General features: G+C 47.4%; 1 protein-coding gene across 2 annotated transcripts in view; it reads left to right on the top strand.

Annotated features, from left to right (window-relative positions):
• Nucleotides 1-24,316, top strand: part of DGKG (diacylglycerol kinase gamma) — a 340,544-nt gene that overhangs the window by 164,317 nt on the left and 151,911 nt on the right. For both annotated transcript variants that reach the window (XM_029061465.1, XM_029061482.2), the window contains one exon: nucleotides 4,927-4,991. In XM_029061465.1, the coding sequence (XP_028917298.1) occupies nucleotides 4,927-4,991 (65 nt within the window). The remainder of the gene's footprint in view (nucleotides 1-4,926; nucleotides 4,992-24,316) is intronic.

The following is a 24,316-nucleotide window of genomic DNA, read 5'->3' as shown; positions in this document are numbered from 1 at the left end:
TTTTCTGAGCCTCAGTTACCTCATCTGTAAAATGAGGATTGAGAGCCCCAAGTGGGACAGGGACTGCCTCCAACCCGATGTGCTTGTAATAATAATAATGATGATGACGGTATTTGTTAAGCACTCACTATGTGCCAAGCACTGTTCGAAGCACTGGGGTAGATACAAGGTCATCAGGTTGTCCCACATGGGGCTCACAATCTCAATCCCCATTTTACAGATGAGGTAACTAAGGCACAGAGAAGTTAAGCGATTTGCCCAAAGTCGCGCAGCTGACAAGAGGCGGAGCTGGGATTAGAAGCCACGACCTCTGACTCCCAAGCCCGTGCTCTTTCCACTAAGCCAAACTGCTTCCCCAGCGCTTAGTGCTTAGTAAAGAATACCACAATAGTTAGTATTATTATCGTTACCCTCTGTCCATCCACACCTTGAGATTCCTCTGCCCAGAGGGCAACGAGACTGAAAGTTCGTGGACAGAGAGAGGACCTCTAAGAGAGGTTATTGTTCATCCTAATTTGGAAAACCGAAGAAGAGAACCAAACAGAAACGCAGCGGAGCAGATCTGTAAACAACACCCGGAGGAAAATGGAGCCGTGAGCAATAAGCAGAGTGGGGGTGGGTGAAGCCACGGGGAGAAAAGAAATCATTCCAGGCCAAGCTGGTTGGCTTCCTGTTTGTGCCAGAGAATCGACAGTCATGCTTGAAGGGAATACCGTGCCACGCAGGGTTAGGAAAGGTACTGCCCCCGATTAGACCGTAAGCCCGTCAGAGGGCAGGGACTGTCTCTATCTGTTGCCGATTTGTACATTCCAAGCGCTTAGTACAGTGCTCTGCACATAGTAAGCGCTTACAATTAGACCGTAAGCCCGTCAAAGGGCAGGGACTGTCTCTATCTGTTACCCACTTGTCCATTCCAAGCGCTTAGTACAGTGCTCTGCACATAGTAAGCGCTCAATAAATATTATTGAATGAATGAATAGAGGCGTGGTGGTCCTCAGACCGGGGAAGTATTTCTCTGGTGTTCTGCCCGGGAATGCTGCCATCACGGGAATTTTTTTTTTATGGTATTTGTTAAGCACTTATTATGTGTCAAACACTGTTCTGAGCACTGGGGTAGGTAAAAGATAATTAGGTCAAATACAGCCTATATGGGAGGAAGAACAGGTGTTTAATCTCCATTTTACAGCTGAGGCAACTAAGGCACAGAGAAGTAAAGTGTCTAGATTGGGAGTTCGTTGTGGGCAGGAATGTGTTTGTTGTTATATTGTACTCTCCCAAGTGCTTGGGAAGCAGCGTGGCTCAGTGGAAAGAGCCTGGGCTTCGGAGTCAGAGGTCGTGGGTTCGACTCCCGGCTCTGCCACTTGTCAGATGTGTGTCTGTGGGCAAGTCTCTTTCACTTGTCTGGGCCTCAGTTACCTCATCTGTAAAATGGGGATTAACCGTGAGCCTCACGTGGGACAACTGATTACCCTGTATCTCCCCCAGCGCTTAGAACAGTGCTCTGCACATAGTAAGCGCTTAACAAATACCAACATTATTAGTAAGCACACAATAAATAATCGAATGAATGAAGAAATGACTTGACCAGGGTTGCCCAGCAAGCAGTTGGCCAAGCCGGATTTAGAACTCAGGTCCTCTGACTCAGGGGCTCATGTTTTTTCCACCAGGCCATCAATGGCATTTTGTACGTGACAGTTCTGAAGGCCCAAGATTTGGCCTTGCAAAACAGGTGCAAGAACACTCACTCTTAGGTCTGAAGAGTCTAAGAGACCCCACCCAAAATCCAGAGTGTACTGAGCCATACGAAATACCACACAAAATTCGTAGTGTGGGATTACGGATTGAATCATTAGAGAAACAGCGTGACTCAGTGGAAAGAGCCCGGGCTTGGGAGTCAGAAGTCATGGGTTCGAATTTCGGCTCTACCACTTGTCAGCTATGTGACTTTGGGCAAGTCACTTGACCTCTCTGGGCCTCAGTTACCTCATCTGTAAAATGGGGGTGAAGACTGAGCCCCACGAGGGACAACCTGATCACCTTGTATCCCCCCAGCGCTTAGAACAGTGCTTTGCACATAGTAAGCGCTTAACAAATACCAACATTATTATTATTATAGTGTATCGAGACATGTGAGCCTGCACAAAATCCAGCGTATTGAGACATATGTAATCCATAGTGTAGAAACATTCGTGACCCGCATCCAAAATCCATAGTGTATCTAGACATCTGCACCCCTGCACAAAGTCCAGTGTATTGAGACATATAATAATGACGATAAAAAATGTGGTATTTGTTAAGCACTTATTACGTACCGGGCACTGTACTAAGTCCTGGGGAGGATACAAGCAAAACGGGTTGGACACATCCCTGTCCCATGTGGGGCTCCCAGTCTCAATCCCCATTTTTCAGATGAGAAAACCAAGGCACAGAGAAGTAAAGTGACTTGCCCGTGGTCACACAGCAGATAAGTGGCAAAGGCAGGATTAGAACCCGTATACCTTCTGACTCCCAGGTCCGTGTTCTATCCAATACGCCACGCTGCTTCTCTGACATATGTAACCCCACAAAAAATCCACAGCGTATAGACGTACGTGACCCCACCCACAGTCCATAGTATATCCAGACATGTTCAACCCTGCACAAAATCCAGAGTGTGACGACACATATATGACCCTGCACAAAATCCGTGGTACATGGAGACATATGTAACCCTACCCCAAACCCACTGCGTATAGAGGCATATGTGACCTCTCATAAAATCTACAGTGTATCAAGACATCCATGACCCTGCACAAAATCAGGAGAAACAGCACAACGTAGTGGAAAGAGCACAGGCCTGAAAGTCAGAAGGTCATGGGTTCTAGTGCCGGCTCTGCCTCTTGTCTGCTGGGTGACCGTGGGCAAGTTGCTTCACTTCTCTGGGCCTCAGTTAGTTCATCTGGAAAATGGGGATTGAGACTGTGAGCCCCAAGCGGGACAAGGGACTGTGTCCACCTCGATTTTCTTTTATCCACCCCGGCACTTAGTACAGTGCCTGGGACAAAGTAAGAGCTTAACAAATACCATCATTATTATTTTCCCCTGGAATGCACACATTGAAATAGAGACTTCCTCCTCTGGGCAGGTGCTCATCTATTTAGCACCCCTCCACCACTTCCCACCATAATTAGCCTAAGAACTGTTGCTCCGTTATCTGACGGACTACTGCTTTCCCCACTTTCCCAGCTCGGCTAAAATCACATCCCCTCCAAGAGGCCTTTTTTATGGTATTTGTTTAATGCTTACTGCGTTCCAAGTACTGTACTAAGCACTAATAATAATAATGATGGTATTTGATAAGCCCTTACCGTGTGCTAAGCATTCATTCATTCAATAGTATTTATTAAGCGCTTACTATGTGCAGAGCACTGTACTAAGCGCTTGGAATGTACAAATCGGTAACAGATAGAGACAGCCCCTGCCCTTTGAGGGGCTTCTGTTCTAAGCACTCTGGTAGATGCGGGGTAATCAGGTTGTCCCACGTGGAGCTCACAGTCTTCATCCCCATTTTACAGATGAGGTAACTGAGGCACAGAGAAGTGAAGTGACTTGCCCAAAGTCACATAGCTGATAGGTGGCGGGGCCGGGATTAGAGTCCACGACCCCTGACTCCCAAGCCTCTGCTCTTTCCACTAAGCCATGCTGCTTAGCTACATGTTAACCGATCAATCGTATTTATTGAGCCCTCACCATGTGCACTTCACTTCTCTGGGCCTCAGTTCCCTCATCTGGAAAATGGGGATGAAGACTGTGAGCCCCAAGTGGGACAACCTGATCACCTTGTATCTACCCAGCGCTTAGAACAGTGCCGGGCACATAGTAAGTGCTTAACAAATACCAAAATTATTATTATTATGTGCAGAGCACTGCACTAAGCACTTGGGAGAGGTTCAGTGTAACAATATAACAGACACATTCCCCGCCCACAATAAGTTTGCAGTCTTGGACACGGTCCGTGTCCCATGTGAGGGTCACGGTCTTAATCCCCATTTTACAGATGAAGTCACTGCAACCCAGAGAAGTTGAGTGACTAGCCCGAGGTCACACAGCGGAGCCTGTGCTCTATCCACTAGGCTACTCTGCTTCTCCTTCCCTAATTAACCCCTCATTACCCCACCTTATTCGTCCTCTCTTCCACGTCACGTATCTACCTATGTGGGTCCCCCTTGAGCAACCACCCCCAGCCTCACAACATTGTTCTCGTCTGTCCGTCTCCCCCGATTAGACCGTAAGCCCGTCACAGGGCAGGGACTGTCTCTATCTGTTACCGATTTGTCCATTCCAAGCGCTTAGTACAGTGCTCTGCACATAGTAAGCGCTCAATAAATACTATTAAATGAATGAATGAATGTCCATAGCCTTATAATCTGCCGCTCCCTAGCTGTAATTTACTTGACTGTCTGTCTCCCTTACTAGACAGTAAGATCCTGGTGGGCAGGGATCATGCCTACCAACTCTACTGTATCATGCTCTCTCCCACGTGCTTAGCACAGTGCTCTGCACACAGTAAGCCCTCAATAGAGAAGCACTGTGGCCTAGTGGATTAAGCATGGGCCTGGGAGTCAGAAGGACCTGAGTTCTAATCCTGACTCCACCACTTGTCTGCTGTGTGAACTCGGGCATGGCACTTAATTTTGCTGGGCCTCAGTTAACTCATATGTAAAATGGGTCGTTAGACCGTGAGCCCCATGTGGGACTTGGACTGTGTCCAACTTGACTACTTTCTATGTGCCCCAGTACCTCGCACATGGTAAGTGCTTGACAAATACCATAAAACAAATGAAAACTAAACAAAAAAATAAACACCACTGATCGGATGATGACTGATCAGAGGGGATGATCTTGGCTACCAAACCAGGCGTTTGACCTGATCTGTTTTCCTTGTAGGATGCATCCATCGCTCACAGATTCCACATGATGCGGGAGAAACATCCGGAAAAGTTCAACAGCAGGTAAAGTTGTCGCCGACGATGCCCCCCAAACCCGGTCTTTCTCCCCATCCCCCTCGCCCCGCGCCTTGCCCTCCGTCTCTGCTGCTCAGTGACCCGACGCGGTCTCCTCACCTGCTCCCGGGAAACGTTCCTGGCTTGGGATGAGCAATTTCACTTTCCCGCCACGATGCCGGACGAAAGTCTTTCATTTCCGAGAAAAACCGAAGGGAAAATGGTCAGAAGCGCGGCTTGGCCTGGGTGGGAGTTTTTTTTTTCCCCAGTGAGCTTTGTACTGAGCAAAGGATTAGTGAGCTGGAACCCGGGGTGGAGGAGAGAAGGGGCTTGCTTCATGCCTGGGAGTCTGCTCTGCTCAATAAAAACCTCGTGGGGGAAAATCGCTTCCCCGAAGTTCTTCCCAGAATCCTCTCCCCCATCCTGCCCTATTCATTCCCTAGGCTTCCCTCCTGCTTCCAGTCATCAAAAGAGGAACCCAGTGGAAGAAATAGAGGATCCAGGAGGGGATAGATGGGGTCTTCAGCCTCTTCCCTAATTGCAGCAGAGGGCAGCGGTGCTGGGAAAGTAGGGCAGTCACTATCAGCTATTCCTCTTCTTTCTCTCTCTTCCCTGACCTGTTCCCAGACCCTCCCCTATTGTTTCCTCACACCCAAAGGCCACCAACAGTCTCCTGTGAAAACTCAAGAGCCCAGAAATGAGAAAATTGGACATTCATTCATTCATTCGTATTTATTGAGCGCTTACTATGTGCAGAGCACTGTACTAAGCGCTTGGAATGTACAAATCGGTAACAGATAGAGACAGTCCCTGCCCTTTGACGGGCTTAGAGTCTAATCGGGGGAGACGGACAGACAAGAACAATGGCAGTAAATAGAGTCGAGGGGAAGAACATCTCATTAAAACAATAGCAAATAAATAGAATCAAGGTGATGTACATCTCATTAACAAAATAAATAGAATAATGAAGGTATATACAGTTGAGCGGACGAGTACAGTGCTGAGGGGAGGCGAAGGGAGGGGGCAGGAGCAGAGGGAAAGGGGGGAGAAGAGGGTTTAGCTGCGGAGAGGTGAAGGGGCGGTAGAAGGAGCAGAGGGAAAAGGGGAGCTCAGTCTGGGAAGGCCTCTTGGAGGAGGTGAGCTTTAAGTAGGGTTTTGAAGAGGGGAAGAGAATGAGTTTGGCGGAGGTGAGGAGGGAGGGCGTTCCGGGACCGCGAGAGGATGTGGCCCGGGGGTCGACGGCGGGATAGGCGAGAACGGGGGACGGTGAGGAGGTGGGCGGCGGAGGAGCGGAGCGTGCGGGGTGGGCGGCAGAAAGAGAGATGGGAGGAGAGGTAGGAAGGGGCAAGATGATGGACAGCCTTGAAGCCTAGAGTGGCTGGATCAAATCTAGCTCCGTGACATATTAGGAAGTTTTCTTAGTTGTTGCATTTCCCTTATTCCTCTGTGTTGTCTCGCTACTCTTCCCTTCACTGTTAATAATAATAATACTAAGTGTGGTATTTGTTAAGCACTTACTCTGTGCCAAGCACTGTTCTAAGCGCTGGGGTAGATCCAAGGTAATCAGGTTGTCCCACGTGGGGCTCACAGTCTTCATCCCCATTTTACAGATGAGGTGACTGAGGCACAGAGAAGTTAATAGAGACTCTCCCTGCCCAATAACAATAATAATAATAATAATGATGATGGCATTTGTTAAGGCCATGTGTCATTATTATTGCTGTTATTATTAATAATAATGATTATATTTGTTAATGGCTTACTAAATGTCAAGCACTGTTTTAAGCACTGGGACATATTAATCGGGTTGGACAGGGATCCACATGGGGCTCACAGTCCAAGTTGGATGAGGGGGAAACAGGTGTAATTATAATAATGGTGGTATTTAAGCGCTTACTATGTGCAGAGCACTGTTCTAAGCACTGAGGGGGATACAAGGTGATTAGGTTGTCCCACGTGGGGCTCACAGTCTTCATCCCCATTTTACAGAGGAGGGAACTGAGGCTCAGAGCAGTTAAGTGACTTGCCCAAGGTCACCCAGCGGACAAGTGACAGAGCCGGGATTAGAACTCACGTCTTCTGACTCCCAAGCCCGGGCTCTTTCCATGGGGCTCTATCTGCTTCTGCGGAGAGAGCATAGGCCTGGGAGTCAGGCGGTCATGGGTTCTAATCCTACTCCACCACTTGTCTGCCCTGTGACCTTGAACAAGTCACTTCACTTCTCTGGGCCTCATCTGCTAAATGGGGATTAAGACTGTGAGTCCCATGTGGGACAAGGACTGTGTCCAACCTGATTAAGTTGCTTCTAACCCAGCACTTAGAACAGTGCTTAACAAATGCTATTATTATTATTATAAATAATTTCTCATCCCTCCCTTCTCCACTGTTCCCTCTTTCTGCCTCATGGTTCCCTTGCTCGATGATAGCAGTGCTTCAATCCTAGGGAGGATGAGGATGGAGCACTGGGGGAGGAGAGGGGAGGGAATGCAGAAGGGAGGAACGGTTGGAGGGACAAGAAGAGGGGAGATGAAGAGGACTGAAGGGCAGAGAAAGAGAGGGAGGAGGAGAAAGGGAAAGCTACTCTCCTATGCTGCTACAACTTCCTCCCCATCTTCCTCCCCTTCCTCCTCCTCGTCTTCCTCCCCCTCCATCACCTCCACTTTTCTCATCCTCACTGGGTACCGGGGAGGTGTGAGAACTTCCTCTGGCTGAAGGCCTGAGAGGAAAAGACTTCCACCCACCCAAATCCCCGCGGTGGCATTCATCCATCCAGGCAATCGGGGGAACCCACCGAAATCAGCCTGGGGACCCTGGCTATGGGCATGTGCTTATAGGAGAGAGACCTAAAAGTTTCAACCCTGTTATATTGTACTATCCCAAGTGCTTAGAACAGTGCTCTGCACACAGTAAGTTTTCATTAAATACATCTGATTGATTGATTGATTTCTGGAACAGGAAAACAGCTCCTTCTTCAGGACGCCCCCTGCCCCCCCCCCCCCCCCACCACCACAGAGGAAAAAGTTTTTTCCTGGGGGATGTCAGGGAAAAAAAATGTCAGCCACTCACCTGGAGACATCACCTGGAGCGCAGTCATTTTTTTTTAAGTGATATTGGTTAAGCACTTACTATGTGCCAGGCAATACAAGTTAATAATAATAATAATGTTGGTATTTGTTAAGTATTTACTATGTGCAGACCACTGTTCTAAGCACTGGGGTAGACACAGGGTAATCAGGTTGTCCCACGTGAGGCTCACAGTCTTAATCCCCCTTTTACAGATGAGGTACCTGAGGCCCAGAGAAGTGAAGTGACTTGCCCACAGTCACACAGCTGCCAAGTGGCAGAGCCGGGTTACGAACCCATGACCTCTGACTCCCAAGCCTGTGCTCTTTCCACTGAGCTACCGTGCTTCTCAATCAGGTTGGATACAGTCCAGGTCCCATGCAGGGCTCACACTCTTAATACCCATTTTACAGATGAAGTAACTGAGGCACAAAGGAGCTAAGGAACTTGCCCAAAGTCACACAGCAGACAAGTGGTGGAGCTGGGATTGGTACCCGGGTCCTTCTGACTTCCAGCCCCGTTCTCTATCCCCTAGGCATGAGGAGGACAGGCCATGTTAGGCTTGGAGGTATCGGACGATAAGATGGTGCCCACCAGGAAGAAAGGCCAAGGGTCAGAAGAGTGGGCGTGTGCACAAAAGAGCTGCTAAATGAAGGGTGGTTCGAAAGGGTGGTGACTTCAGTGCTTAAGTTAGGAACAATTCGAGGTCAGGAGCAGGCCAGGATCTATTTTAAGATTCTGTGGCGCAGCTCCTGTCGCTGTAGAAAGTCTTAACTAAGTAAATATCGGTGTGCCTGAGAGTCCTGTCCCTTAATTCATTCAATCGTATCTACTGAGCACTTACTGTGTGGAGAGCACTGTACTAAGTGCTTGGAGAGTACAATTTGGCAACAGATAGTGACAAATCCCTAACCAACGACCGGTTCACAGTCTAGAAGGGGGAGGCAGACAACAAAACAAGTAGACAGGCATCAATAGCATCAAAATAAATAGAATTGTAGATATATACACATCATTAATAAAATACATAGAATAATAAATATGTACAAATATACACAAGTGCTGTGGGGCAGGGAAGGGGGTAGAGCAGAGGGAGGGAGTCGGGGCGATGGGGAAGGGAGGAGGAGCAGAGGTAAAGGGAGGGCTCAGTGTGGGAAGGCCTCCTGGAGGAGGTGAGCTCTTAGGAGGAATTTAAAGAGGGGAAAAAAGTTGGTTTGGCGGACGTGAGGAGGGAGGGCATTCCAGGACAGCGGTAGGACGTGGTCCAAGGGTCGATGGCGGGACAGGCGTGAACCGGGGACAATGAGGAGATTAGCAGCGAGGAGCGGAGTGTGCAGGCTGGGCCGTAGAAGGAGAGAAGGGAGGTGAGATAGGAGGTGGCAAGGGGATGGACAGCTTTAAAGCCAAGAGTGAGGAGTTTTTGTTTCGTTTGGAGGTTAATAGGCAGCCACTGGAGGTTTTTGAGGAGGGAGGTGACATGCCCAGAGTCACCTGTAGAAAGATAATCCAGCATGGACTAGTGGATAGAGCATGGGCCTGGGGTTCAGAGGACATGGGCCACTTGTCTGCTGTGTGACTTTGGGCAAGTCACTTTACTTCTCTGTGCTTCAGTTCCCTCATCTGGAAAATGAGGATTAAGACCGTGAGCCCCATGTGGGACAGGGACTGTATCCCTTCCATCTACCCCGGCACTTAGAATAGAGCTGGGCACATAATAAGCATTTAGTAAGTACTATTGTCGCTATTATTATTACTGTTATGGAACCAGCAATATTGGAGGCTTGTTACCACCATGGGGAATCAATCAATCAAACTTCCACGCTTCTCGGGGGGCAGGGAAACGGGACTATGGAAAAGTTATTCTAGCAAAGTGCCACTTAGGTTTAAGATGGCAGTGGCAGTGGTGTGACAACAATAATAATAATAATAATGGTATTTGTTAAGCATTTACTTTGTGCCAGGCACTGTACTAAGCGCTGGGGTGGATACAAGCAAATTGAGTTGGACACAGTCCCTGTCCCATGTGGGGCTCACAGTCTCAATCCCCGTTTTACCATTTAGGTAACTGAGGCACAGAGAACTGAAGTGACTTACGGTCATCCAGCAGACGAGTGGCAGAACTGGGATTAGAACCCATGACTTTCCGACTTCCAGGCCCCTGCTCTATCCACTACGCTGGGCTGCTGGACATGAATCCAGCATATTTTCTTGTTTTCCAAAGCACTCAACTCTTAAGTGGAATTTGCAAGGAGAGGAAAGGTAGTTGGCTATTGTTAAGCAAGGCTTACACCAGATTCCTCTCCCTCCCACCTCAGAAATGCTTCCAGCTCTTTACAGTTGAACTATTTTTGGTTCTTTTAGTCCCATACTGAAAGCAACAACAAAAACTGCAGGCAATATGATACATAACTTGAAAACCATCATCATCACCATATCATGGGTTCGAATCCCGGCTCGGCCACTTGCCAGCTGTGTGACTGTGGGCAAGTCACTTCACTTCTCGGTGCCTCAGTTACCTCATCTGTAAATTGGGGATGAAGACTGTGAGCCCCACGTGGGACAACCTGATTCCCCTGTGTCTACCCCAGCGCTTAGAACAGCGCTCGGCACATAGTAAGCGCTTAACAAATACCAACATTATTATTATTATTATATCATATCATATATCATCATCTCTATCATATTGATAGAGAGTCAACTATACCCCAGCCACTGGTGATGCCTTGTGATGGTTAGGAAAATGAAATCTGAAAACCCGTACTTACCATCTGGCAGAATGAATATCCTGTTGAATGTGAGCACACAATTGATCAGTGGTATGCACTGAGCACTTAGTGTGAGCAGAGCACTGTACTAAACATCGGGGAGAATACACGAAGGTTGTAAGAATAATATAACTGTGGTATTTGTTAAAGGTTTACTATGTGTCAGACACTATACTAAGAGTTCGGCAAATACAAGGTGATTAGTCACAGCCTCTATCCCACATAAAGGCTCATAGTCTTAATCCCCATTTTCCAGATGAGGTAAATGAGGCCCAGAGAAGTGAAGTGACTTGTCCAAGGTCACACAGCAGACAAGTGGCAGAGCTGGGATTACAACCCAGGTCCTTCTGACTCCCAGCAACACTAGTTCATGTTGCTTTTTGCCCTCAAGGAGCTTATGCCCGCTGTGGACGGGGAATGTTTCTGTTATATCGTTGTGTTGTACAAGCGCTTAGTATAGTGATCGGCACATAGTAAGCGCTCCATAAATAGCACTGATTGATTGAGTGATTAAACCTGGGGGGATGTGCTACCACTACCCAACGACTGGCCTTCAATCTCCAGGGAAAACGGAGTCAGAGTCCTCTTGTCAACATGGCATCTGGCCTCGGTTTTGCTGCAGACTGTCAAGTCATGCTGCTTTGCTAACCAACTCTGTTGTCCAGGGCTTTAACCTCAGAGGAAAATGTGCCTTCAAACCCATTTAACGTCATTCACCCCTCATTGAGAATTAGAAATGTGAATTGGCAAGGCCAGGGTAGAACAGCAGGCTTCCTGGGGGTTAAAAAAAGACCCAGTGTCAAGCAAGCAGCCGTTATTGCCCTCGTGATTTAGGGGAGTGGTGAGCTGAAAAATCCTTTGAAAATCAGCCTTTCCAGAGAAAAAAAATGTCGACTTGGTTAGGTGGAAAAAAACAACCTAGCCATTTTCTCCACCGGTTAGAAGCTGGTGTTTGGAAAATCCGCGTCTAAATACAAGCTAACCATGAAAAAAAAATCATTCTATTTTGGTCTCGGGTCCTGGAGGGAAAACCCTTTATATAGTTCACAGGAAGCTCTGCAAAGCAGAGCTCAGGGAGCAGGTTGGGAGATTCCAGTCAATCCAGTAAACCCAGCAAAGGTCAGAATTTCCCCATGGCCTCTCACCCCTTTCCAAAGCAGCATCGGTTCAGATACCCAAAGTAACTCAGCTAATCAACACTATTTACCGAGTACCCACCGAATGTGAAGTGTCCAACCGAAGCAAGTCTTACATTCTCTTCAAATTCTCTTTTCTCTAGGCCATGCACTGCCTAGTGGAAAGAGCATGGGCCTCAGAGTCAGAGAACCTGGGTTCTAATCCCGGCTCCACCGCGCGTCTACTGCATGACCTCGGGCAAGTCACTTACTTCTCTGGGCCTCAGTTTCCTCAACTGCAAAATGGGGATTCAATACCTGTTCTCCCTCCTACATAGATTCATTCATTCATTCAATCGTATTTACTGTGAGCCCCATATGAGACAAGGACTGTATCTGACCAGATTATCTTATATCTTTCCCAACACTAAGAACAGTGTTTGACACACAGAAAGCTTTTAACAAATATTACAGTTATTATTATTGTTTATCATCATTATTATTCCCTACCCTCATGCTGCTTAAAATTTAGTGGGACACCTAGACACAGATTATTTACAAATAGTGGAAGCGGGAGATAGAACAAGGATAACAGATATATTGTTATATCGTACTCTGCCAAGTGCTTAGTTCAGTGTTTTTCACACAGTAAGTGCTCAACAAATATGATCGAACGAATGAATGAACAGACAGGTGAATCTCTAGAGGAAATATCCAAATAAATATTGGAATATGCAGTTGAATATGGATGCATTCATAGGCACTGAAGTTGGGAATGTTGTAGGAGTGTTAATGAAGGCTATTAATGATGACCTCAGGGAAGCTTTCCCAGAAGAGGTGGGATTTGGGGAAGCCTTTTGAGGTTGTAAGCTCCTTGTGGGCTGGGTTCTACTGTACTGTACTTTCACAAGTGCTTAGAACTGTGCTCTGTGCAAGGTAAACACTGAATCAATACCACTGATTGATTGATTGATTGATTGATTGATTAAGGAGACCTGTGGTGTCCTACTTAGGACAGAAACTGTGTCCAACCTAAGCATATTATCTCTGCTCCATAGTAGGTTGTTCATATTATTTGGAGGAAAGAAATTCTCCATCTCTATTCTTTATTCTCCATCCACGTCCACTCCCTTGGAGTACTCATTTGTTCCATGGCTTCAACTACCACCTCTATGCAGATGATTATTAGAGAAGCAGCGTGGCTCAGTGGAAAGAGCCTGGGCTTGGGAGTCAGAGGTCATGGGTTCGAATCCCAGCTCTGCCATTTGTCAGCTGTGTGACTTTGGGCAAGTCACTTAACTTCTCGGTGCCTCAGTTACCTCATCTGTAAAATGGGGATTAAGACTGTGAGCCTCATGTGGCACAACCTGATTAACCTGTATCTACCCCAGCGCTTAGAACAGTGCTCCGCACCTAGTAAGCGCTTAACAAATACCAACATTATTATTATTATTATTACGATTTTCAAATTTACCTCTGCAGCCTTGATGTCTTTCCTTTTCTGCAGTGTCAAACCCCTGCCTTCGGGGCATCTCTACCTGGATGTCTCAGCCGACACCTCAGATCCAAAACAGGAGTCCTTATCTGCCCACCCAAACCCTGTCCTCCCCCATTTCTCCCATCAACGTAGACAACACGGCTATTCACCGCCTCTCATGAGTCCGTAAATTTGGCGTTGTCCTCAAGTGTCATCTCTCTCATTCAACCCACATATTCCGTCTGTCACCAGATCCTGTCAATTCTACCTTCAAAACGGTGCTAAAATCTGTCCCTTTCTCTCCATCCAAACTGCTACAGGGCTGATCCAGGCAGTTATACCCCACCTTGGCTACTGCATTAGCCTCTTCACTGACCTTCCCACCTCCTGTCTCTCCCCACTCCAGTCCACGTTTCCCTCTGCCGCCTGGATCGTTTTTCTAAAAAAAAAAAACACAACCAACAAAAAACCCCATTCAATCCATGCCTTCGCACTCCTCGAGTACCTCCAGCGGTTTCCCATCCACCTCCGCATCAAACAGAAACTCCTTAGCACTGGCTTGAAAGCACTCAATCAGCTCCCTCCCTCCTACCTTGCTGATTTCCTACTGTAGCCAGAACACTCAGTTCACTCTAGTGCCAGATTTCTCACATTACCTCAATCTCAACTGTCTCTCCTCCAACCCCTTTCCTATGTCCTCCCTCTGGTCTGAAACTCCCTCCCCTAAGCAGCATGGCTTGGCGGCAAGAACAAGGGCTTGGGAGTAAGGGGATGTGGGTTCTAATCCCCTCTCTACCCTTGTCTGCTGGGTGATCTTGGCTTTTCCAAGATCTGCTAGGTGATCTTGGGCAAGCCACTTAACTTCTCTGTGCCTCAGTTACCTCATCTGTAAAATGGAGATTAAGACCGTGAGCCCCATGGGGGACAACCCGATTACCTGGTATCTACCCCAGTGTTTAGAACAGTGCTTGGTACACAGTAAGTGCTAAACAGATACCATAATTATTATTATATATGACAGACTACCAATCTCCCCACCTTCAAAGTCGTTCTAAAATCACATCTCTTCTGAAAGGCCTTCCCCAATCGAGCTCTTTTTTCCCCTACTCCCTCTCCCTTCATTGTTTATGCACTTAGATCTGTACCCTTTAAGCGCTTGATATTCACTCCACCCTTAGCCCCACAGCACTTATGTACAGATCCGAGAAGCAGCGTGGCTCAGTGGCAAGAGCCCGGGCTTGGGAGTCAGAGGTCATGGGTTCGAATCCCGGCTCTGCCACTTATCGACTGTGTGACTGTGGGCAAGTCACTTCACTTCTCTGTGCCTCAGTTACCTCATCTGTAAAATGGGGATTAGGACTGTGGGACAACCTGATTACCCTGTATCTCCCCCAGCGCTTAGAACAGTGCTCTGCACATAGTAAGCGCTTAACAGATACCAACATTATTATCTGTAATTTATTCATATTATTGTCCGTCTCCCCTCTAGACCGTAAGCTCCTTGTGGGCAGGGAAAATGTCTACCAACTCTGCTGTATTATACTCTCCCCAATGCTTAGTACATTCCTCCGCAAACAGTAAGCTCTCATTAATTGATTGATTGATTGATTGTTTGACTGAGAAGAGAATCCCAGGCTTGGAGGCAGTAGAATCACAACTAGGTACAGTCAGAAGGTGAGATTAAGCAAGAAAGCAGATTGAGGGTTCGGGAGTTGTGGGTGAAAAGCGCTATTATGACAGAGGGAGAAACCGGATGAAGAGTCTTGAGACCAGTGGTTAGGAGTTTCATTCATTCAATCGTATTTATTGAGCGCTTACTGGGTGCAGAGCCTTGTACTAAGCGCTTGTACTAAACGTTTCTCTTCTAGATATGGAAGGAGAAGATATAGAGCAGCAGCATGGCCTAGTGAATAGAGCTCAGGCCTGAGAGCTTGGGTCCTAATCCCTGCTCCACTACTTGTCTGCTGTGGGACCTTGGACAAGTCACTTCACTTCTCTGGGCCTCAGTTACCCCATCTGCAAAATGGCGATGGGGACCGCGAGCCCAGTGGGGGACAGGGACTGTGTCCAACCTGATTAGCTTGTATCCACCCCAGGGCCTGGAGCTTAATAAGTGCTTAACAAATAACATTAAAAATAAAAAGGAGGTGGGCAGCCGTTGGTGGTTTCCGAGAAAGGGAGGGTTGTGTGCTGAGAGACATTCCGGGAACATAATTGGTGCCACAGCTTTCGGTAGAGACCCAAGGAAGGCAAGACGGGAGGCAGGAAGATGAGTGAAGAGGCCGGTACCATTGTCTAGCTGTTATATGACAAGTGATCACTGATCCCTTTGTTTACCTCCTGCTTTCCTGTTGGGCAAAATTGATTTATTAAGGGAGATAGCTTCCCTCGGATGAAAGGTCAATTTTCCAAGATCAAAAACTCCAAAGAATCAACTCAGAGGGATAATTGTTTTCTGGAGGGGATGTAAGGAAGTGTGGGGAGTTCACTTTACTATGGCTTTCTGCCAGCTTAATCTTCCAGGGGCCTCTAACAAACTTTACCTTTCACATCCGTTCACCAGTATGCATCTTTCTTCACTCAAATAAGTGGTTTTCCATCCCCAAATCCCCCTTTCCCACCCTACCACCTAAAGTAGCCAGCACAATTTTATTTATTGATATTAATGTCTGTCTCCCCCTCTAGAGTGTCAGCTTGTTGTGGTCAGGGAATGTGTCTGTTACATTGTTACACTGTACTCTCCCAAGCTCTAAGTACAGTGCTCTGCACACAGTAAGCGCTCAATAAATACGATTGAGTGACCGACTGCCTGATTCACAGTTTTCCTTTTGACCAGAGCAGTCGGGTCAGCCGCTGTGGTGATAGCAGGGATTTTGACAAGGAGCAGAACTCAAAGTAGCCCGGACTAGTGGAAAATCACAGTCCTGGGAGTCAGAGGATCTGGGTTCTAATTTAGAGTCTGCCGCTTGATTGCCGTGTGACCCTGGGCAAGTCACTTAACTTCTGTGGGCCTCAATTTCCTCGTCTGTTAAATGGGGATTCATTCTTACTCTCTCCTTCTTAGACTGTGAGCCCCATGTGGGACATGGACTAGCTTGGCTCAGTGGAAAGAGCCCAGGCTTGGAAGTCAGAGGTCATGGGTTCGAATCCCGGCTCTGCCACTTGGCAGCTGTGTGACGGTGGGCAAGTCACTTCACTTCTCTGTGCCTCAGTTACCTCATCTTTAAAATGGGGAGGAAGACTGTGAGCCTCACGTGGGACAACCTGATCGCCCTGTATCTACCCCAGTGCTTAGAACAGTGCTCTGCACATAGTAAGCGCTTAACAAATACCAACATTATTATTATTATTATATCTACCCCAGCGCTTAGTACAGTGCTCGGGACATAGCAAACACTTAATAAATACTATAATAATAATCTTGCATCTACCGCAGTACTTGGCAGATAGTGAGCATTTCGGAGGAAAAGAAGAGAAGCCTAGTGGACAGAGCATGGGCCTGGTCAGAAGGACCTGGGTTCTAATCTCAGCTGCTGTGGGACCTTGGGCAAGTCATTTAACTTAGTATAAGCACTTAGTACAGTGCTCTGCACACAGTAAGCGCTCGATAAATACGATTGAATTTAACTTCTCTGGGCTTCAGTTCCCTCACCTGTAAAATGGGAATTAAAACTGTGAGTCCCACATGGGACATGGACTGTGTCCAACCTGATTATTCATCCATTCATTCAGTCGTATTTATTGAGCGCTTACTATGTGCAGAGCACTGTACTAAGCACTTGGAATGTACAATTCGGCAACGGATAGAGACAGTCCCCGCCCAACAATGGGCTCAAAATCTTAGCTTGTATAATAATGATGGTATTTGTTGAGTGCTTACTATGTGCCAAGCACTATTCTAAGCGCTGGGGTAGATACAAGGCAATCAGGTCATCCCATGTGAGGCTGACAGTCTTAATCCTCATGGAGAAGCAGCGTGGCTCAGTGGAAAGAGCACGGGCTTTGGAGTCAGGGCTCATGAGTTCGAATCCCAGCTCTGCCACTTGTCGGCTGTGTGACTGTGGGCAAGTCACTTAACTTCTCTGTGCCTCAGTTCCCTCATCTGTAAAATGGGGATTAAGACTGTGAGCCCCACGTGGGACAACCTGATTCCCCTTTGTCTACCCCAGCGCTTAGAACAGTGCTCGGCACATAGTAAGCGCTTAACAAATACCAACATTATTATTATTAACATTATTATTTTAAAGATGAGGTAACTGAGGCACAGAGAAGTCAAGTGACTGGCCCGAAGTCACACAGTTCTACCCCAGGGCTTACTACAGTGCACAGTAAGTGCTTAACAAATAGCATTTTTTTAAAAAAAGCACTTAAGTCATTGTAATTACGCGGGTAAGAGAAGAGAAAGAGCCGCTGTAGCGGTTCCTGCTGTTAGGGCAGGCTGTGGTTTCTCTTATGACTTCTGGCTCTGCCTCCTGCTTTATAATGGACGAGCCATCTCTCTAAGGTCATACGTGTGGCTGGTGCTCAATCACTCTACGTCTCCGTCTGCCTCAGTGCCCCTTCCTGGATCTCTCTGTTATTTTATCTTGCCACTCTCTCTATTTTTATTGTCTCCGTCTCCCTTTCCTGAGTCTTCTCATCTCATCCTGTTATCCGACCATCCCCCCGCCCCTGGAAGCCATCCCCCTCCCCTCAAATTGGGTTCAAGTACGAAGGCAACGGAGGCTCCTTAGTACAGTTCTCTGCACAGAGTAAGCGCTCAATAAATACGATGGAACGAATTGAATGAAATGATGGGGCGGAGAGCTGCATGGAGTGGAAATTTGTCTTCTAGACTAAGCTCGTTGTGGGCAGAGAGTGTGTCTGTTGTATTGTACAGTGCTTAGGACAGTGCTCTGCACACAGTAAGTGCTCAATAAATATGATCGATTGGGTGGGAAAAGAAGGCGGGGGCTTTAGGGGTGGTGGGGTGGAAGCAGTCGGAAAGACGGACAGAGGGAGCTGGCTCTGGCTCAGGGGAGATTGGGAGAATCTTGGCTCCCAGGTGCCCTAGAAGGCTTTCCCCGACCCTTCCATGCTCTCACCAAGGTGTCCTGGTCTGCCTCTCCCTTGCCCCCTTTACCGTTCCTTGAGATTTTTAATTGCATGTGCGGGTAGAAGGAAAATACTAATAATAATTGTGGTATTTGTTAAGCCCTAAATCCTGGGGTGGATCCAAGGAAATCAGCTTGGACACAGTCTCTGTCCCATGTGGGGCTCACGGTCTCAATCCCCATTTGACAGATGAAGTAACTAAGGCACAGAGAAGTGAAGTGACTTGCCCACGGTCACGCAGCTGACAAGTGGTGGAGCCGGGATTAGAACCTATGACTCACAGGCCCGGGGTCTATCCACTATGCCATGCCAGTTGATGGGTAGGGATTGTCTCTATCTGTTGCTGAATTGTACTTTCCAAGCTCTTAGTCCAGTGCTCTGCACACAGTTAGTGCTCAATAAATACGATTGAATGAACGAATGGCAGTGTCCCATGAAAAGGTGTCCTTTTCTGGGATCGTTCCTCTGGCTGCCACGATTTTCCCAGTTTCTCTGCCGAAAAAGAGCCAGCCGTTTCGCGATGGCTTCTCAGCAAGTTGCTCCCTCTCCATTCTTGTCTTTGAGAAGTCCTCAACTCTGAGGCATCATTTGAGTTTGGGCTTCACAGTATCCAGAAAACGATCCTTCTACCGTTTATTGCCTGGGTATCCTACCTTATTTTCTTCCCTTCTCACATCCCATCCTGTGAATGTGAGTTGCAATCAATTAATCAAGCAATCAGTGGTATTTATCGAGTGTTTACTCTGTGCAGGGCAATCCCTTACTGAGTGCTCAGGAGAATACAATAGAATTGGTGGGCACAATCCCTGCCCTCAAGAAGGATTCAATCTAGTTGGAGAGAAGGAACCGTGGCCTAGCGGATGGAGCACGGGCTATGGGGTCAGAAGGGTTTGGATTCTAATCCTAACTCCATCACTTATCTGTTGTGTGATCTTGGGCAAGACACTTCGCTTCTCTTTGCCTCAGTTACCTCATCTGGAAAATGGAGATTCAGACTGTGAGCCCCATGTGGGACAAGGATTGTCCAACCTGATTTGCTTGTGTTTACCCCAGCAGTTAGAAGAGTGCCTGGCACATATCAAGCACCTAACAGATACAATTATTATTATTATCATTATTACATTAAAATAAATTACAGGGAGGGAAGCAACTGAATATAAGAATATGTGCAGATTTGTTGTGCGGTGGAGGTGGGGTGAGACCAAGTGCATGAGTGATGCGGCAAGGAGCGAAAATAGGGTCCATGGATGAAGGCCCATCTCCTCCAGGAGGCCTTCCCGGACTAAGCCCCCCGTTTTCTCTTCTCCCACTCCCTTCTGCGTCGCCCTGACTCGCTCCCTTCGTTCTTCCTCCCAGCCCCACAGCACTTACGTCTATATCTGCATTTTATGTATTTACATTAATGTCCGTCTCCCCCCCGTAGACTGTAAGCTCACTGTGGGCAGGGAACGTGTCTGTTTATTGTTGTACTCTCTCAAGCACTTACTACAGTGCTCTGCACCAGGTAAGCACTCGCGCAATACGATTGAAGGAATGAACGAGTAGTCAGGGAAGACTTCTTGGAAGAGATGAGCTTTTAGTAGGACTTTGAAGATGGGGAGAGTGGTGTTCTGTGTGACATAAAGGAGGGCACAAGGGGTGGGTAACGAGAGAGATGGGGCAGAGTGAGTAGAAGAGGAGCGAAACGTGCGGGCTGGGTTGTAGTAGAAGAGGAGAGAAGATGGGTGGTGATCGAGTGCTTTTAAAGACGATGATGAGGAGTTTCTGTTTGACGCGGAAATGGAGAGGCGGCCACTGGAGGTTTCTGAGGAGAAGGGATATGTGTGTATAACGAGCGTCATTTGAAGACAGATGCATAAACTGCATTCCAAGGCCTGTGTTTGTATTCACCCATTCTGACTCAAGGCTCACACCCGTGTTTCCTCCCTTCACTCAGCTTCCTGCTGACCCACGAGGTGCCGCTCTGACTTGCCGCCTCCCCAAAGACCGGCAGCCCAGTTAATTTGGTTTTTTTCATGATATTTGTTACGTGTTTTCCATGTGTCAGGCATCTGTAGTGTGGTGTAGTGGGGAGAGCGCAGGCCTGGGAGTCAGAAGGTCATGAGTTCTTCTCCCGGCTCTGCCACGTGTCTGCTGTGTGACCTTGGGCAAGATGCTTCACTTCTCTGTGTCTCGGTTACCTCAGACCGTAAGCCCGTCAAAGGGCAGGGACTGTATCTGTTGCCGATTTGTACATGCCAAGCGCTTAGTACAGTGCTCTGCACATAGTAAGCGCTCAGTAAATACTACTGAATGAATAAAATGGCGATTGAGACTGTGAACCCCAGGTGGGACAGGGACTGTGCCCAACCCAATTTGCTCGTATCCAACCCAGCGCTTAGTACAGTGCTTGGCACATAATAAGCACTTAATAAATACCACAATTATTATTATACAAGCTACTCAGGTTGAACGCAGTCCATGTCCCACATGGGGCTCACAGTCTTAATGCCCATTTTACAGATGAGGTAACTGAGGCCCAGAGAAGTGAAGTGACCAGCCCAAAGACACGCAGTAGACGTGTTCTCATCAAGCCCCATCAGGAAACACACATTCTGAGCCGTGCCATATCCCTGAGACTCCAGAAATGTCTTTTCTTAATCAGTCAATCACTAGTGATATTAATTGGGTACTATTATGTGCAGAGCACTGTTCTAAGTGTTTGGGAGAGGACAGTACAAGAGAATTAGCAGACATTTTCCCTGCCTAAAATGAGCTTACAGTCTAGAAATCTAGCTAAATTCATTCAATCGTATTTATTGCTCGCTTATTATATGCAGAGCACTGTACTAGCTCTGGGAAGCAGCGTGGCTCAGTGGAAAGAGCCCGGGTTTGGGAGTCAGAGGTCGTGGGTTCGAATCCCGGCTCTGCCACTCGTCAGCTGTGTGACTGTGGGCGAGTCACTTAACTTCTCGGTGCCTCAGTTACCTCATCTGGAAAATGGGGATGAAGACTGTGAGCCTCATGTGGGACAATCTGATTGCCCTGTATCTCCCCCCAGCGCTTAGAACAGTGCTCTGCACATAGTAAGGGCTTAACAAATACCAACATTATTATTATTATTATTACTAAGCTACAGTTCTCCTGTCACTCCATCCACAAGTTGGGAAGCAGCAAGGCCTAATGGAAAGAGCATGGCTGGAGGGCAGAGGACCAGGGTCCTAACCCCAGCTCCACCACTCGCCTGCTGAGTAACTTTGGGCAAGTCACCTAACTTCTCTGTGCCTCCATTTCCCCGACTATAATATGGGGATTAAATCCTACTATCCTACTCTCTCCTACGTAGACTGTGAACCTCATGTGGGGCAGGGAATGTGTCCAACCTGATGAACCTGAATCTTCCCCAGCACTTAGAACTGTGCATGACATATAGTAAGCATTTACCAAATACCATATAGAAAAAGAAGTTGGTGGAACTAGTCTCAGACTGGGCTCGGCACGTCCCGTAGTAATCCCAGGAGTATTAAAATAGCGCACTGGTTTTCACTGGATATTTGCTGCAGTTATTAGATGAAATGAAATGGAGAAGCAGCACGGCCTACTGGAGAGAGGCTTGGCTTGGGAGTCAAAGAACCTGGGTTCTAATCCCGACTCTGCCAAACGCTTGCTGGGTGACTTTGGGCAAGTCACTTCACTTCTCTGAGCCTCAGTCCCCTCATCTGTAAAATGAGGATTGAGCCCCACGTGGGACAAGGACCGTGTCCAACCCGATTTACTTGTATTCACCTCAGCACTTAGTACAGTGTCTGGCACACAGTAAGCAATAGCAAATACCATAATTCGTCTTCTCTGGGCCTCAGTTTCCTCAAAAGTAAAATGAGGAATAGATCCCTGTTCTCCCTCCTTCTTAGTCTGTGACAGGGACTGTGGGTCAGGGATTATGTCCAACCTGATTAACTTGTATCTACCTCAGCGCTTACTACATAGGAAATGCTTAACAAATAGAGTTATAATGATGATAAGAATAATAGTAATGTGCCAATCAGCCCCGCTGCCTATCACACACACTCTCCTCTCTCTTGCCCTCCCCTTGGAATGTTAGTTTTCATTTTCCATATTGACCTGCTTGCCCATTTGCTTCCTGCAGGCAAGGCTACTCAGAGATTCTCCTGTAACAATAATAATAATAATGATAATTATGGTATTTATTAAGCACTTACTATGTGCCAAGCACTGGACTAAGCGCTGAGGTAGAGACAAGCAAATCACACTGGACACAGTCCCTGTCCCTTGAGAGGCTCACAGTCTTAATCCCCATTTTGCAGATGGGGTAACTGAGGCCCAGTGAAGTGACTTGCCCGAGGCCACAAGGCAGACAAGTGGTAGAGTCGGGATTAAAACTCATGACTCCCAGGTTAAAGCTTTATCCGCTATGCCGTGAAGGGAAGCGATACCTTTGAGTATGGGGAGGGAGTGAGGCACTCGGGTGGTCTTCAAAACTCTAGAAGCAAACAGGCAAGCCAGTTTGGAATATGCAGAAAGCTCCCCGACAGTGGGGCTCAAACTGCACGCCGACTCTTCACCCTTGATTGATTCATTCATTCGATAGTATTTATTGAGCGCTTACTGTGTGCAAAGCCCTTTACTAAGCACTTGGGAGAGTACAGTGTAACAGCAGACAGACACATTCCCTGCCCACAACAAGCTCACAGTCTAGAGGGGGAGACAGATATTAATACAAATGAATATATCATTAGGACCACACTGCTATCTGTGCTGATGGAGTTTAGGCCAGCGCTTAGAACAGTGCCTGGCACATAGTAGGCGCTTAACAAATGCCATTATTATTATTATTATTATTAATTTCCTAATTAGTCGGAGGGTAGGATTTGAGGGGGAGAGAGCATTCACTTTCTAAGTATGGAGCACGCCCTACTCCTGGGATCATTTCTTTTTCTCCCTTGCTCCCTCCTCGGTGTTCAAGAGATAGCCTGGAGCGGGGTGCTCACGGGACTTTTATTCAGTAGTATTTATTGAGCTCTTACTATGTGCAGAGCACTGTGCTAAACGCTCGGAATGTACAATTCGGCAACAGATAGAGACAATCCCTGCCCATTGACGGGCTTACAGTCTCTTCAAAGAGGAGCAGAAGAGCCACCATTTTGTTCATTCTTCCTTCTTGAGCCTGAGAGATACTTTTAAAGTACAGGTGGCTGTTGCCATAGCTACACCATTACAATAGTGTCTCGTGTCTTGAAAGGCCTCAAGGGATGGAGAGAGAACTTAGTAGGGGGATTCAAAGCGGTTGTCAAGCCTGGATTTGGTTTCATCAGAACAATGCAGCTGAAATAAAGCAGTCAAGAGATGTAGGCCCTGAAGTTAAGTGGCAGTGTGGCCTTGTGGAAAGAGCTCGGGGATGGGAGTCAGAAGGACCTGAGTTCCAATCCGGGCTTTGCCACTTGTCTGCTGTGTGACTTTGGACAAGTCACTTGACTTGACTTGAGAAGCAGCGTGGCTCAGTGGAAAGAGCACGGGCTTTGGAGTCAGAGGTCATGAGTTCGAATCCCGGCTCGGCCACTTGTCAGCTGTGTGACTTTGGGCAAGTCACTTGACTTCTCGGTGCCTCAGTTCCCTCATCTGTAAAATGGGGATGAAGACTGTGAGCCCCACGTGGGACAACCTGATTCCCCTGTGTCTACCCCAGCGCTTAGAACAGTGCTCGGCACATAGTAAGCGCTTAACAAATACCAACTTAACTTCTCTATGCCTCAATTACTTTATTTGTAAAACAGGGATTAAAACTATGAGCTCCATGTGGGACATGCAATGTATCCAACCTGA

This window comes from Ornithorhynchus anatinus, chromosome 1, assembly GCF_004115215.2.
Source record: "Ornithorhynchus anatinus isolate Pmale09 chromosome 1, mOrnAna1.pri.v4, whole genome shotgun sequence".
NCBI classification, from domain to species: Eukaryota; Metazoa; Chordata; class Mammalia; order Monotremata; family Ornithorhynchidae; genus Ornithorhynchus; species Ornithorhynchus anatinus.
Note: the sequence above shows the minus strand (reverse complement) of the source record. Positions and strands in the feature narration are given on the sequence as shown.